The sequence below is a fragment of the Chaetodon trifascialis genome, chromosome 1 (assembly GCF_039877785.1).
Source record: "Chaetodon trifascialis isolate fChaTrf1 chromosome 1, fChaTrf1.hap1, whole genome shotgun sequence".
NCBI lineage: Eukaryota > Metazoa > Chordata > Actinopteri > Chaetodontiformes > Chaetodontidae > Chaetodon > Chaetodon trifascialis.
In genome coordinates, this window is record NC_092056.1 from 17,575,111 (window position 1) to 17,592,194 (window position 17,084).

The 17,084-nt window shown below is 41.8% G+C and overlaps 1 protein-coding gene across 1 annotated transcript in view; it reads right to left on the reverse strand.

The window, feature by feature from the left end:
- The window catches only part of kiaa1549lb (KIAA1549-like b), a 61,201-nt gene that overhangs the window by 25,227 nt on the left and 18,890 nt on the right, over positions 1–17,084 (reverse strand). Inside the window, exons 2-6 of the mRNA XM_070965143.1 lie at positions 10,537–10,905; positions 6,619–7,110; positions 6,349–6,464; positions 1,013–1,232; positions 603–736 (exon numbers count right to left, since the gene is read on the reverse strand). Of these exons, the coding sequence (XP_070821244.1) occupies positions 603–736; positions 1,013–1,232; positions 6,349–6,464; positions 6,619–7,110; positions 10,537–10,905 (1,331 nt within the window). The remainder of the gene's footprint in view (positions 1–602; positions 737–1,012; positions 1,233–6,348; positions 6,465–6,618; positions 7,111–10,536; positions 10,906–17,084) is intronic.

Sequence of the window (17,084 nt, forward strand, 5' to 3'; positions counted from 1 at the left end):
TGTGAAATGCTTGGGATTACATTACTGTAGTGTGCAAATCTACAAGACTAGCACAAATCTGGTTGAATAAAATGGCACAGTAGAGATGACAAACATCAAATAAGCAATTATTGTCTTGGATCAACAAATATGAAAATCATCCAGAAGCATTATAGCTCGGAAGCTGGCAAGGCATGAAAGAGTGCAAAAATATTATAGCATTTCATCCATGCATAACCATTAAATTAGCTTTAATATACTGTGCACTTTCATGTGGCGGCTCATTAAAGTTAATACAAACATTGCCTCCCTAAACATTATTAATTTGCATCTCAGAAGCAGCTCTTGCTTAAAAGGCAAAGCCTGATACACTAAGGACAACTTTGCACAAATTTCATCTGTTTGTAGCTTAAAAATCACCTAAACCACATGGTAATATTCATGTGCAACGGGACAAAACTGTTGAAGTTACACGTATTCCAACATGCTGCAAACAATATTTAATAACCTCGAGTCTAAACCATATATCTTAACTTCTGTTTGGTTTGCTGGGTGGTTCTGTATACGTGACAGTCTTACCGCATTGTGTTAAAAAAAAAAAACAAACAAAAAAAAAACAGTACCTGTACAGAGAGTCTGCTGTTGGTGTTGAGCACTTTAGCCTGCGCTTCAGAAAACACCTTCTCAAGCCTCTGTTCCATCATCTGAGAGAAGCGACAGGACCGAGGATCATCACCTGCTCCCACAAACTGCAGCACTGGAACATAAACACAAAATGAGCTCACAAAGCTGTGCACTGGCAGAGCTATTGTTCTTCATGATGCTACAGCATTGTGCCTTTGGTCTCTTTGGCAGTGCATATATTGCAAACACTGAGATGATATATAATATTTGAGCTGTTATGTATCTAAATTCCCAAACTGTAATGTGGTATCACAATATTTAGTGTAGTTTTAGTTTAGTTAGAAATCGCTCCAGCACACAATCACAGCAGGAACATATATGTATATAAAAATATAAAACACCATCTGACCTGTTTTCAACTGGAATCCAGTGGCTGGGCTGAGTCTCCATAATGCAACTGGGAGGGGCAGGGCTGTTACCATGGGGAGGTACTGTCGCAGGTCTGCAATCAGCTTATCGCGGCCATAGGAGTCCAAGCTTTCCATCACTACGGAGGGAGAGTAGACACTGTCCCCTCCAGTCACGTGATAAGCCACTGTCATGTTGGGAGAACCAAATACTGTCTCCACCTGAGAGGGGAAGATAGAGAAGGCAATTAGTCGTGCCTGAAGAACCATATTGGTAGTTTTTATCATGTTTTAGCCCATTAATTGCACAATGATTATACCAATATGAGTGGCCAATATTAAAGTGTAACCCATCAATGTCTGCTTTGGCTTAACCAGTGAACTACAGCCTACCTGAAAATCAAGGTACTGCAGGTTCCAAAGTTCAAATTATTCATCCGGAAACCCTCCCATTCTAAGCAACCTACGCTGATTACCAAGACACAGGAAATCACTCACAAATAAAACTGTAGATAAATCAACATACAACTACGGTAAACTAATAATGAGAATACAAAAGCAGAATAAGATTAAAATAAAGCCTCAGTTTATGTCCTCCTTACACAGTTCTGAGTCAACTGCCCTATCTGTGGTGGTGGATAAAAAGCTCCTTCATCACTTTGTTGTAAGAACTGTCTACATTCAATGTTAACATAAGCCTGCTATTTGCAGCACTGCAACTTGATTTGCATCATTACCTATAACACAACCACTAGTATTCATGTGAGGGCTGCCTCGGTGTAAACAGCAAGATAAAGTCTCAGATAGCTGTCAGATTTCGTCTTGAGGATTCTGCCTGCCACTTTCTAAATGCTATCACGAGGTTTGAGAGTGATTTTCTTCCTTTCAGATAGAGACCGTTTTTACCCATTTTAGTACAGTATGAAAATCACTTGCAGACACTTGAATATTGCTTGAAAGGCACGATTTTGTGCTAAATGTGGTAAAAAGCAGGCACTGATTTGAAAGGTCTTTACCAATACGCCATTCAAGATTTTGACATGCTACAGTGGGAAAAGCGCAGGCATAAATAACAAAACGAATGATGTCTGAACTGCATCTAGCTGCTTCAGTTTCAGGGTCCTGGTACTGTGAACGCTGCCTCACTCTTGCACCATCATGGCTGACTGGGACTTGAAGGGCTTTTCCATCGGCATATTTGGCTTGCGTTTTCATCACCAATTTAAACGTGCCTCGCTGTGTCAAGCCTCGCCTGAGATGGACAATCTCCGGAGTCCAAAGCACGGCAACCTGCCTCCAAGCGGGTTGCGACAACCCCACTTCTCCCCCTCAAACAAGTGTGAGCTGACTCAACTCACGTCTGTTCAGGAGAACAAAGAGAGAGACGTTTTTAAAAGTCTCTGTGTGTTCACCTCTCAGAACTTTGTAGCTTCTAACTGACTCTCTGTGGTTTGAAGTTTAGTTTCTCCCCTGTGTCCCCATTTGCACTTTCAGATATCTGCTTTATTTTACTGCTTCATCATGTTCGCTTTCAGCTGTATAGGAGTCATTTTACGTGATTGCTGATGAAAATCCTGATTTTGCTGCTTCATATTAAACGTTTTCAAATAACAAAATAATGGAGGGCTTTATTGTGTTCATCACCTAATTAGTGGAGCTTTGTTAGCAGCAATTCTTCAATAAAAGGAAGTCTACTAATACTGCAGGGAAGAACAGTACAAGCAGAAACAGCCAGATGTTGGATGAAGGGCTGCAAACAGGCTCTTACTGCCCCTCTGCAAACAGCACACCTCTAACACTCGCAGCAAAAATAACTTTTTTTTAAGGACTTTTATTTTGAAGAATTTACGAATGTAGGAAATTAAATGTGTTTATCCACAGCTGCTCCTTTGACCACCAGTCACAGCCATGAATCAGCCCGTTGCTTTTAAACTTTGTCAGCTGTGAAAAAAGGCCAGTCTTTATAGTTTGAGTTGGGTTTAAATTGTATTTTCATACCATAGCCTACTGAAAGGAAAAGAAACCATCCACTGCATAAAAGCCAGAGTAGGAAATCAATCGAAAATTGTACCCATGCTTTGAAAAATGGTCAAATGATGTAAAATATTCACAGTTAATCAGCAAAAAGACATTCAGGGTATGTTTTTGGCGGCAGGATCAGAAGGTAGTGTCAATCAGTCATATTAGCAAGTGAGCTGAATGACAAGATCTTGAGCTGTATTGGATTGATGGAGCTCTTAAGAGTGTATTCCAACCACTCACTAATGAAAGCATGTGTACCAGGAGAGAGAGTGATTATGAAGTACAGACATGTGGAGAGAACCTGCAGGGACTGACGGGCTGCTGGGAAGAGAGTAAAGATGAGCGAGATGTGGGGGAGACTGTTAAACAGGGAGTCTGGGACAAAGAGGCTTATGTTCCTTCACTTCTAACCCAAGAGACCAGGTTTCACTGCGTCCTCGTTCACACAGAAACACAGGTGAAATCTGTGTGTGTGTTGTAAGTCATGGCATGTAAAAATAGGCATGTGTTTGTCAGAAGGAGTTTGACTTGTCGGTGAACTGTGCGTGGATGAAAACCGGACAGGAAATGATGACAGATGTGACGAAACCAGGTGTGTAGGAGAGATGAAACCACCCAGGTCCGTTATCAAAACCCATCTGAAAGCCTGTGCTGACAAAATCCCCTGGCTGAAACACTGAGAGCCAAAAGTCTCTGTAGCTGAGAGCCACCTCTCTGCCTCCTCACAATTCAGCCCTGTTATGAGCTCCATGAAAAGAGCCCTTTATTATCACTTCATCCTCTCAGACTTCACCCATGTGGAGGTGTCATTAAGAGATTGCATTTCCAGAAAGCCAGAGATTGGTAACACACCCATTAACTCAAAGGGTGTGAAAGACAAGTCAGTCAACAGATTAACCTAACAGATCTCAGCCATTTTCCAAAAGTTTCAAGTCACTGGAGAAGCCTAACCACAAGACACAAACATAGTCAACTTTTATCTTTTTTAAAGGTGCCAAATGTTTTTTCGTCTCGTGGTTCAGTTCGTTTAATCTATTTCTCATCATCTTTTCAGCATTAGTACGGCACATTGCTCTCCTCCCAACCATTTATAACCTATAATTAAACACAGAGGCGATTTCCCTTGCCAACAGCTTGCTTCCCATTGGATGAGAGAGCAGTGCTGCTAAAAGGAACCCAAGCAATGTTAAAATGGGTGACAGGAGTGCACCGAAGCAAGACACCTCCTGAGACTCCACAGAGAGAGAGAGAGAGAGTGAACATGTGAGAGGACTGACCTTCACATGAGCAGGACGAACACACAGGCCTCTCTCTCAATTATCTGATACTTCCACATTGAGAAATACAACACGCCGAGACATTTCACAGGATTGCAAGCATACAAGTAAACACGCACACACGCGCGGAAACATGCAGACAGATGTACTTAACACTTGCCCAAAATTGCAACACTCTAAAAGCACTTTAACCCACTGGGGACGAGGAGGAGACGACTGAATTTAATTCTAGCCAATATGCTTTTTTCACATGTTCAGTGTATACAAAGAACACTGCTTTACCAACTAGCAAACATCACTCCCAGAGGAACTCTTTATCCCTTTGTTTTACACAAAAGCTCACATTTTGACTCAAACACACATTTCTACTTCTCGCCTCTCATAGCCAAGAGGTGCTCCTGATGCAAAGTCATACCACGCTGAGGTATTAGAGGCTTACTGGAGAGAGAGAATGGTTTTGGCACAATGGCTACCATGATTGGTTCCACACATGGCTAATCCACAGACATAGAGATTGTGGGCGCACTGGATCTGTTTGGGTCATTATTGCAGGGGAAAATGATGGGATTGGTTTCCTCCTGAGCCTTTTGTTAAACCAAATCTGGCGTCTCCACTGCTCTGCTAAGTCTACCTTTTGGTGAAGTGTGGATGGATTCTGTAGACTCTCTGGTTGTCGGTAAAAACCTGTCTCTGCTTTAAATATAAGAAAATTGGAACAAAACTTCTCATCTACAGCACTGCCACAGTCCTAATCTCCATCTTGTTTTAGTGTTGGTACAGTTACTCAAATATGTGACATCACCCGCTGCCTTCTGGGACACATTCAGTCAACCTAATTTCTATATTAGTCCTCATCTCTTCTCACATAGCCTACATGAGGGTCCTTGGTATAAGTGCCTAATTCACTGCATATTTCTGGTGAGGGCACAAACCATTCACTGTTCATCAGTGTTAGAAGATGGTTTGATTATTTAGTCAGAGTCCAAGACCGAGCGACAGTTTGGGTCTGCAGAACAGGCACTTATCAGTCAACGTGTCGTAATCACAAACTGCTTCACAGGAATGAATGTCTATGATACACTTCACATAATATGCAAAATAGGAGCTTCAAATAAACGTGTTCATTGAAGTCAGACAGGCTGGGATAACAGTAAAGTTGAATACCTTTTACTTCACTCAATATTCAACTTTTCCGACAGTGTAATGAATCAAAGTCTCAGCATCAGAGCACTGGCAGAACTTTGAACACTTCCCAAACAAGGCTAACAAAAACTCTTTCTTTCTTTCTGAATTAATTTAAAATGTATTTTTTCATTCATCTGGATCCTAAGCCTTCTTTAAGTCACAACGGTTCAACCTGTGTCTGTGAACTGATGCTGGCTGATACCGTGGAGGCAAAAATATCAGTGTAGATTTCACATACTGACCAGTAAGAAGAGATTATTCTCTGTATATAATCCAAGTATGCTAATCTAAATCTGCCCTTAGGTTACGATTCTGCTACGAGTCACTTTAGTGACATTATCAGTATCAGAGAAACTGTGCACCCTTCTTACATGAATCACTACCACTTTTTAACCACTAGTGGTGCTGCACTAGTGGGTCCCTGTTTTGTTGATATCACATGCATAGGGAGACAAATGCGTGTGCACGTGCACACATGTGATGTGATACGCAGTCCTATCAACAGTTTCACATTGCTCCACTGATGGATAATTGCTTGTGGTAACGTATCAAGAAATGCAACAACAAATGCAGCAACAAAGGCAAGAAGATGATACGTAAGCAAACATGGATGTAAACCATGCAGGTTTCAGATTCTTCCAAAAAATTGGCTTTCATAAGGAAGGTGATGCATTCAAGGGCCTCAAGGATGAACACAATGTGTTTTAATGAGAACCAGCGAATGTCCAAGAAGTTTTGCTTGTTTAAAAAAGGCTGCACGGGATATATTTGACTCTAGATGGATAAATGAATGTTAAATATAGTATAACAGCTATGTTTGTTGATTAATCAACTGTAACTGAGAGGAGTCTGACCTGAGCCTGGGCTGAACTATCATTCAGAGCTTTTCGGAGGCCCTGACTTAGTCCCCTTCGCAGGTTCTGCCTTTGAATGCTGTCCAGCCTGTTTCTTCTCACATAGATGGAAACAACTGAGAGAGATATGGAGACAGACAGACAGACAGACAGACAGACAGACAGACAGACAGACAAAGAGAAGAAACGAAGACAGACACCAGACCAAACATGTTAGATAAATAACACCACTTCTCTTTTTTTTAAAACTGAGGCAAAAATGCTGTTTACCTGTTTTCACCCACAATCTCTCTGTGATGTTGCACTGCTGCGGTGGAGCCTCTGTGGTGGTGGTAAATGGGGAAATAAAGATGGTGGTACCCCCCCTGGAAAGGCTCGTCCTGGGGACAGGTGGCGTGAACGTTCTCCTGCTGGTTTGAGTCCTGATGGTTGTAATGGTTGTTGTTCTCCTGGTCACAGGGGTGGGCTGTGGTGTGCTAGCGGTGGCAGACTGTGTACTTGCGGTGGTGACTCTTGGGGAAGGCGTGGTAGTGGTGGGGTTAGTTTTGGTGGTTGAAGCTGCAGTTGTGGTGATGAACTTGACAGAGGCTGTTGTGGTGTCCTGTCGGGGGGGCAGAGGTGATACCTGAGACGTCCTCTCAGTGGGCCCAGCAGAAAGGGTAATTCTGACCGATTGAGAGGGGGCTAGACTGGCCACTTTTTCTTTGGGGAAAGTGAGCGCAACTGCTTTGGATGTTCCAGCGGTTAACTCCGTCCCAGTCTCTGTAAGGACAACAAACGTCTCGGTCACTTCCTCTGAATCTATTGATAAGGTCAGATTTGGTGATAAAGAGGGAAACGTGGCTTTCATAGACACAGGTGATGATGCGGTGCCTGGGTACATGGTTGGTTTGGTTGGCAATCTGCTGCCAGAATGCAATGTTGATGATGATGATGATGATGATGATGATGATGATGATGATGATGATGATGATGATGATGATGATGATGATAAAGACAATGATGTTGAAGCTTTAGAAGTAGGGGATTTCATGTGTAAGGATGACAACTGAGAACTTTTGATGCCACCATACAACAGTAGTGAAATCTCTGAGGACGATGGTGATGTATGAAATGAAGAAGACGATGGAACCAGCTCTGTTGGTAGGGTTAACCCCCTCAGTTTCAAAGCAGTTGTGTTATTGTCAGAGTGAGAGAAACTGAGTGCAGGGTTGTTTGAAAGCGTGACAGCAGAATCAAATGCAGATTCAAGAAAGTCAGCATCTGCCAGAGGGAGGCTGGGCTTGCTCTTATACATCAATTCAAGAGAAGCTTGTGAAGATGCTACAGAGTGAGTAGTTGTGTGAGAGAGGCGCAGAAAACCATCTGAACCCAGTGATGATGGAGCAGCAGTGTTTACAGTGGCTGCCTGCTGTACAGTGGCATCCACAGCAGATCTGAGATTAGCTGGGGACACGTTCAGACTCTGTTCTTTATCTCCTGGTGTGCCTTTAACATATGTAAAAGATGGATGTTCTCCAGCATTTGGATAAAATGAATATGGATCACTGGCGACTACAGTTGGATCAGTTGAATTCAATATATGCATATTACGCTCCTGTCCGCCTTCCAGATTTGGATGTTCATACGATGATCCATCTGCTTGTAAATTAGAATTTGCCCTACCGGAGCCAATAGATGTATTGTCTAATTCAGAGGCAGCGCTGTCAAAAGACACAGGCTTGCTGGTTCTCCACTTTGTATACGGTGCCATTATTTTTGTGCCAAAGCTGAAAATAGCACTAAATGTCTCACTGCTTTTTTGTCCATCACTGGAGGAAGTGGTTGCAGCAGAGGAGGCAGTGGAGGGAATGCTTGTTTGTGCGCCTAAATAAAAATTAGATTTATCGCTTCTCACACTGGTGATTGATGCCGGGGAGTGAGAAGTGGAGTTTGTCCTTGCTGTTAGGGCGATTTCTGACCAGGAGGAGGGAGTAGACTGCTCATAATGGCCCATGAGTGTCACATCGTCTTTACGAGAAAGACTTTTAAGAGTTTCTAATGCAGCATCAAAAGGTGCTGAAGAAAAAGGTATTCCAGTGGATGATGCTTTGCCAGAATCTTCAGAGCCTTTATTCAACACAAAGAAATCTTTTGTAGTCATGAAAGATGAAAACTGTGCTGTGAACTGCCCTGATGGAACACCCCTCTTGTTAAACGCAGTGGCTCTGATTAGAGTTGACTCTTCATTTCGATCAAATAAAGGAGAAGCTGAACTCTTTGCAGTGCTACTGCGGAAGCTCTCAGCAAGCATCTTTCCATATGTCACGTGAACATCAGAGGCTGGTGATGTTTTACTCTTTCCTTCACTTATTTCTACCTCTAAAGTCGAAGGTATACTGTGGTCAGCTCTCTCAGATTTTACGATATGATATGGGATTTCAGCAGAGGACACTGTCTGGTGAGATTTGTTAGGGGGTAGAGTCAGATAAGATGTTGTAAAAAGCTTGTTGGCAAATGCAAGAAAAGATCTTGTTTGAAATGGTCTTTGTGAGGGGGTAGTACTGGATGATAATGAGGCTTTGGCTTGGTCTGCAAAATTAATTTCACTCTTGGTAGACAGACCAGTGTTATGTTCAGTGTTGTGGCTGTAAAAAGAGGGCAGTAAGTATGTAGGACGAGTGGGACGTGAAAGACTTTCGTACATGGTTTTATAGGTTGCGGACAACGCTGAACCAGAAAGAGACATTGTCTTACTGTTACTCATTTCTGGCATCGACCATCCTGTAGGCTCCTGAGTTATGCCTTTGGGAGACCTTGTTTGTGTTAAAAAGGCTTGAACGTTTAAGACTCGATTACTTGGCAAATGAAGTGAATCTGACTCTGATGTGGAGGAGGCTGTGCCTGTTCTGGTGATCGAGCTGAAGATGGAACCAGTGGTGGACTCTGGCTTCGGCTGCCTGTGTGAGAGTGAGTTACTCAGGTGGGTTTGAGCAGAAAGAGATTGGAGCTCTGCTTCTGCTATCTCTCCCTGGTTGTAATTTATATTGATGGCAGTAACTCTGGGGCTGCCGTGACCTGCTGCCATGAGTAAATCATCAGGATTAGATGCATACTCTAAGGACGCCATGCCAGAGCGAATAGGTGTTAGCTTAGCGAATGCAGTTTCAGAGAGAGATGTTTCACCTGGTGGGGTCTGGGAGGAAACTGTAAAAAATGACTGTGTAGGTCTGAATGTCATTGCTGGAGATACAGTTGGATTTACAACCTGTGAACTGAGAGGTGACAGGATTGCATCTCCAGCACTTTTGTGACTAAAAGTCTGGCTACTTACAGCTGTCTTGCTTTCCTTTTCCACATATGTCGTTTGATTCAACATCTGCTGTGTGACATGACTAGAAACTGAATAGCCTTTGGGATGGGCAGAGTGCAGAGCTGATGTGGGATTTTGTAAAGCTCCCTGCTGCCTTTGAACAGCTCGACTCTCTTGATTGGTGGGAAATGAGGTGCTAATTTGAAGATTATTAGCCGATACTGAGCTCATACCGAGGTTCTGGGTTTGAGTGGTTCTGTATAAAATGTTTAAAAGATTGTGTCCATGGTTAGGAGTAGAATATGATGTATATGTGCTAGCTGCTGGCGTCTTGATTACTTGTGTGCTTGTACTTCTTATATATGTTCCATTCACTCCATGGATTTTATCTGCTGGTAAGCGTAGTGAGTGTTTTGTCACTTTGTTGCTCTTTTCAATGCTGGTTTCACTTGGAAAATGGGGGGATTTGGTTGTTATTTTTAGCGGTCCCTGTGTAACCGCTGGTGGGCCAATAACTGAATGAGTGGTGGGTTGTGTAGTTGCTAGACTGTTGGTCCAACCCCGAGACCCTGCTGGTGATAATGCTGCTGTTGTCTGAGGGGCAGGGCTGGACACGATCCTTTGACTTTGAGATGCAGCAGCAGCTTTGTTTATCCACCCAGCAGAAGGTGGTAGAGACAATAGAGACACTACGGCTGATAACACAGAGGAGGTGGATGGAGCTGATGGAGACACTGGTGATGATAATGAAGAAGATGATACTGTCAATGATGAAAACGATGACATATCCCTGTTTCCATCCATAAAGGACACATGAGATGGCCTAGTGACAGGCGATGCCATGGTAACAGCCTGGGGTGGTGTGGTGTGTTGGTGAGACGTGTTGGAAGTCAGACCTGAGCTGGCGGCGAGGATCCTGTCTCCCATAGACGACGATGAGGAGGACATCTCTGAGCCCTGGCTGGAACTATGTGAAGGCCATTGGGTGGTGTGGGTCTCGTCCCTGGTGATAGTTGGCGAGGTTCTACTTTGATCAATGCTCACCTGATGTTTGACAGTTCCTGCCATGACAGTTAAGACAGAAGAAAAGGCAGGCTGCCCTGACAAACCCTCCCCCTCAGATTCAGAGTCACCATCTGGATGGACAACTGAGAAAGGCACCTCCTCTGCCACTGACAACTCAGCCAATGGATGAGCAGGAGCAGCTGTGGCTGTGGGGTTGCTTTGTAAAGAAGAGGAGCCGGAGGCATCATAGGTAGGTTTTTCTGTTAACAGAAATGAAAATGAAAAGACAGGTTAATAATGGTAACCACAGCAACATAGGCCTACTTTTAACACTGAAGTTATATTTAATTCCATTTCAGGTGAGTCCATTGAAATGCTGTAACAAATGGCTTTGTTAATGGTTTGTAAACCATTTACTAATCTCTGATAGAGCAGTTATGAGAAAACATTTGAGTTGCCAGGTTGTGATGAAAGTCAGACCAGCACTGCATTTCTAGAGGTTGACACCAGTAATGATATTCGGGAGTTTTAAAAAATAAAACAGAAATAAAAAAAGCAAACAATCTTAACGTGGTTACTTATCAGCCAACATATACGCTATATATACATTGCTAATTGTGCTAAACCCCCTCTGAGTGGTGTTTATCCTTTCTATTAGGTAAAGATGCAGTTATAAAAGGAAGAAATCCCTTCATCAATACCCATCATACCTGAGCCCGCAGCTGTGAATGTTCATGAATTGTTAATAAATGAATTTGGTTCATATTCTCTGCAGCTGTTTTCCAAACAAATAATAGTTGGAGGGTCTTCCTAGGAGCAATTCAAAAGTGAAAAGGAGGTGTCATTCTGTTTGTTTGTTTTTTTTTGTTTGTTCGTTCCCCAAAACCTGCTCTTATTTATTATCTTATAACAGCTTAGAACTGATCTATGAAGCATTAGTCAATGATTTATCTAACCCATCAGAAAGGGTGTTTCATTAGAAAGTGGTACCAAGTTCCTGCTGTCTATAAGCCAAAAAACTGTATAAACTGACATGTGGAGGTTCTGTCCTGTTAAATGGCAGCATGAAAAATCTGATTGCCTAAGCAGTGTGCACATTCATTCAGCCCGCATGTCAGCATGGAATTACCCTCTCTAGACATGACAGATGAAGCCATTACGAAGAGCCAGGTATGCCACCCCACCATCGAAGAGACCTGGTTCATCTTGTACAAATTCACAGATACCTGAGCTGTCAGGATCAAATCTGACGGTGTCAGATAAGCTGTCAAAGTTATAATAAATAATAAATTCACTTTCAAGTATGAGCTTTTAATTGACTGCTGAGCTGTAATCTCTTTAACCTCCAGTATGTGCCAAGGTGAAAACACATCATAAATACTACTCACACACCAGGTTTGGTGTAAACACATCTTTCTAATAGCCACAGACAGTACACCAAGGGCAGACACTTATGTATTCCCAAAGGAGAGAAAAAGAGACAGTCTTCAAAGTGGAACAAATAGAATTATTCAAGAGATTGCAGTTGTGTGCACAAGTATAGCTAAGATAATGCTGCTTCTAAAAACACACAATGGACTCATGTTACAGTGTTTCGCACCGTTGCAGAAATGATGCCTCAGTAAAAGGCAGAGAGAGAAAGAGAGGGAGAGAGAGAGAGAGAGAGAGAGAGAGAGAGAGACATGGAGGTTTACATTACAGGAACTATCATGAAGATGCTGGAGGGGACTAATGCACCAACACGGCCGACATGGAGTTGTCTCTCATCCATTCCTGCCCCGTCCTCTCCTTTTATTCTCCGCACATCCTCAACACATCCATATAGGGGTTCTTTTATCCATTTATAAAGCTTTGCAGTCCTGTCACACCTCCCACCCCCTCAGCATGTTTCCCCTGCTGAAGTGCATCCAGCTAGCACTCACATACAACTCCTTCAGTGTCGAGAGAAACTGAGTAGAGAGGCAAAGGTCTACATGGATTGCAAAGGGATACTAGATATTCATAAATCATTAATTTTTCCACCCACTGTTGTCCGATTTTGCTTAAATGAATGCATGCTTTGAACATAAACTGTAAAATTCAGGGAACTGTCCAGCGCATACTGTGGAAATTACTGAGGCCCTTGAGTGCATGCTTTCTGAATTACACACATGATGATTAGCCTAAGGCACTGTGTACTCACACAGCTGGCACTGTAAAGCTATCTGAAAACAGTTTTTCTGTCTTTAGATATTTGCCAACCATTAAATGAGAACTGCACTAGGGTTTAATACCTACAAATTCAGTAAAAATTCCAGGTCACTAACTCCTAATGTATTATTACAGCATCCCAGAGAAGTGGCATAATGATTTTTAAAATTTGTTTTCAGAGGAATAAATCTCTGAATTTCATTAACTGCCACTATTAATTTCTTTAAAACAGCTCCTTCATGCTGTATAAATGATCCCACTTAATTCCTTTTCTTCAATGAATCACTAATGTGCTAAAATGTGATTAGTGAAATTGCAACACCGCAATTCCTAATCCATTCCTAAAAAAACGTCGGAATAAAACAAAGAATGGGAAGAAGGGAAATGTATTTCTGTATTCACAAAAGAGCTCTGAAATAAGAAGGGTATGTGTTCTGCTTCAAGGCCACGAAAAGGTCAATCAGTCAAACCACCTGGTTATCAGAGTGAAAGAGAACTTCCTGGCCCCCTCCCTCCCCTGCATAGCAAGCCCACTGACGACGGGAATTTGGGTGAGCGGGACGGAGGCCAGTCCGAGCGGAGGTGTGGGCTCCACCCGCGGTTTGCCACCTGCTCTGACAGCGCTGAGCATATGGGACGATTTTAACTGTGGACGAGAGAGGACAAGGTGTGCACATAAATGCTCATTGTGACAGAGTCAGAGAGTGATGAGGAAAAAGAACGTAGACTCACCAAGACCAGCAGCTGGGTGAAAAGGAGTGGCACCAGAAGGAGAAAATGATTGAATTTGCACTGAAGTGTCTGCAGCCTGCAAGCCTGATGGTTTTCCCACAACAGTAATTTATCTAAATGATTCCTCCTCCCTTCAGCCTTGAAAGCAGATAACGGATGATGCCACATTACTACAAGTACTACTTAACTCTGTAAGAGTTGGTGGTATTAAGTCAACTTGATATTGCATAGAAGTAGACAATTTTGATAATTGTTTTTTGTCATTCATCAGGCAGATATGCATGCTCCTGGGCTCTTGGTGAGACAAAGAAACACATCGCCTTGGCTAATGGTTGTGATGTGCATTTTTTATTTTTTTAATCAATTCCGACATTTTAAAGGCTGAAAACTCAATGTATCATGAAAATAATTATTAGTTACTTCTGTGTGAATTAAGTAAAAGCTTCCATTCATAGTATGTGATTTCTGCTGCTATGGCAGAAATCAAAACAATAACAGAGGACATAGTTTGATGCTGCTGTGAGGCAGCATGGGATCATGGGAGTTGTTGTCCTCATAGGTAAACGACCACCAGTGCCTTTGAAAATCAATCTGCTGTGACTCAGACACAGAGATGTTGACGGAAGAGGTAACGTCTTAAAGTTTTATTTAGTCACATTTACATACATGCATAGTTACATTCACTGATTTCTTCCCTCACGCTCCGCTGTTTCCCATGTTTCCACTAACAGACAACCAAATGAAACGCACTGTCACCACTGAATAAAATGATTTCTCTGGGTCTGAACATTTGGGATGTAACTACACAACAAAGGTTGAGTCATTTTTGACATTTTAATAGGAAAATGTTACAAAATAACCTTTAAAAAAACAACATTTTCTTCGACTCACTCAGATTCAACAAAGAATATGCTGACACAGGAAAACTGTATATGATGTCAGGCAGTGTGGAATAAGATATTCTTTCTACTTTAGAGCCACTGTAAAATAAAAGGGGGAAACTGATCGTTAATGGGGTCAAATAACAATGAGATGATTACCTCCAGTGAGAAATTGATATTCAAGCATGTGATGAATAAAATGTTAAATGTTGCTTTAGTCGAGAGACAGCTCCATGATCGCGACTCGTCCTTAAAACCTTCCGCATACACGAAGCACAGACCTCATTTCCACACTCATTTTTTTGCCCCTCTGCAGCCAGCACTATCTTTAAGCTACCAGGACACAGACATGACACTGCTCCACTCATATTGCACACTGTTTCTCCTTTAGCTTTCAGCGTTTTTTGTTCTCTTACGTGTGGAAAATGGTAAACAAGAGAGTATAATTCAATAGTGAGGTGGACAGAAGCCTCGGAGCAGAAAAACAAATTTAAGGAGTCTGGTCAACCACCTCTGAAGACTCCCTCCTATGCTGTGGCTGTTTCTGACTGCACATACAACTGCTTAGAGCTGTTGTTGTTGTACCCAATTAAAAATAAGAGCTTTAGCCAGGTGGAAGTGTGGAAGTAGAGCATTTTGATTGAAAATGCTATTTTAACATATGTATTCCACATACCCTCTGTGTAGTTTTTGTCCGTGTGTGGAGGCAGCATGTCTATGCAGGGCTGGAGGAGGAGGGTGGCACTGATGCCAAGCACTGCTGAGGTGACAGTATGGATGGGAGGCAGGATGTCACACACAGCACTATGCTTTTTTAATGTTTTTTCAGAGGGTGCAAACAGCACAGCAGGCTGAGACACGCATCAGCTGTCTGGAACACAGCCCAGCAGACACTTAACCCTGCAACCACGCAGAGACGTGTACATGGTATTAAAAGAGATGTTCTCTCAGTCAGTCACTCATTTATTACTCCTGACAAGGAGGTTACAGTATATGCTTTTGGTCCTGCTTCACTGTTTCCAAGAAGACCAAGAAACATATCATTAATTTGTGGCCTGATTCCAGGAATTGTTTAAAGCCAGACTGCAATTTGTGAAAGAAGAGACAAGAAACTCTTCTTCATACAAATGAATAAATGGATTCATAAGTAAAATAACACACTCTGCCTCAATTCAACACACTTTGCTGTTTGCTGCTAAAGCCCTACTTACAGTGGTGGATGAAGTACTGAGTACTAATACCAGTACTTTAGCAAAAGTATGGAAGTAAAACGTACTTGTATTGAAAGTAAAAGTACTCATTGTAGAAAAATGTCACCTGTGACTGTTTTACTATAATATGCAAGATCTGTTATTAATGCAAAAGCAGAATTTTACTGGTTAGTTTGCAGAGGACTGAAACTAATGATTATTTTCATTATGGGTTAATCTTCAGATGATTTTCTTGATTATTCGACTGTTTCATTTGTGAAAAATCAGCAGTAAGCCCAAAGTGACACCTTCACAATGCTTTTTCGTGCAGCAAAGGGTCCAGAACTCAAAATTATGAAAAAAATAAATTAAAATTATTGAATACAAGAAACAAAAAATTACTAAATGATATCAAAATAGTTGCAAATTTATTTCTTGTCAATCCACTGATCCACAACTCGTTTCAGTTCTACTTTATATATTTTCAAATGTTTTCTGTGCAAAAATCCAAATTTGTGAACTAACTGGTGACTAAAGCTGTCAAATAAATGTAGTGAAGTAAAAAGTACAATATTTTCCTCTGAATTGTAGTGAAGTAAGAAAGTGTATGAGAAGAAAATACTCAAGTAAAGTACATGTACTTAAGTACAGTACTTGAGTAAATGTACTTACATTCCATCACTATTTGTGGTATGACCAGTACATCATGGTGGCTAATGTTAGCTAATATTGCTAATAACTGTGTTATCCACTGCTGACTCTTTGGACCTTTATATACTTGTTCTAGTGTCGCACTTCATGTCAGTATTGATGATAATCTTGTAATCATCATTTGTTGCCACCACGGGTGCTGTTCAGCAAACGTTACATATATTTTTTAACATAGAAGTATTTAACATTGCAATACAGGGTATTTATTCCCTTATTCACTTTGTGTATTTTGCAGATCCAAAGTCAGATATCTAAAAAATGTTTATTACCTAAAAAAATGAACACATTTTTCAGATGGTGCAGCCTGGAGCATGAATGCCTGCCATGCGGCTGAGTCATTTCCAGTTAAGAAATCTTTTTGTTTTGTTGCAATGATTTTAAGTGCACGTCTAACAACTGCCACATCAACACTTGTTTACGTTGGGAACATTTGTATCAATTGTGTTGCGAATGCAGCAACCCTCTGACACCAGTAATCTCTCCCTTTTCATTGATAAAATGATAGAAGACATATACTTGAAGGAAAAAGCAGCTTTGGGCAATACAATGACTCAGGGGAGGCTGAGCACACTCTCAAAACCTATTTTTCTCTGTCCTGCTCTCTCTCTCTCTCTCTCTCTCTCTCTCTCTCTTTCTCTCTCTGTCTCTCTCTCTCTCGCTCCAAATAAAAGTCAGCCTATCCACTGACGCTGAGGCTCCTCGTCTTTTTCAGCCTGACATGTCGACACACTGACT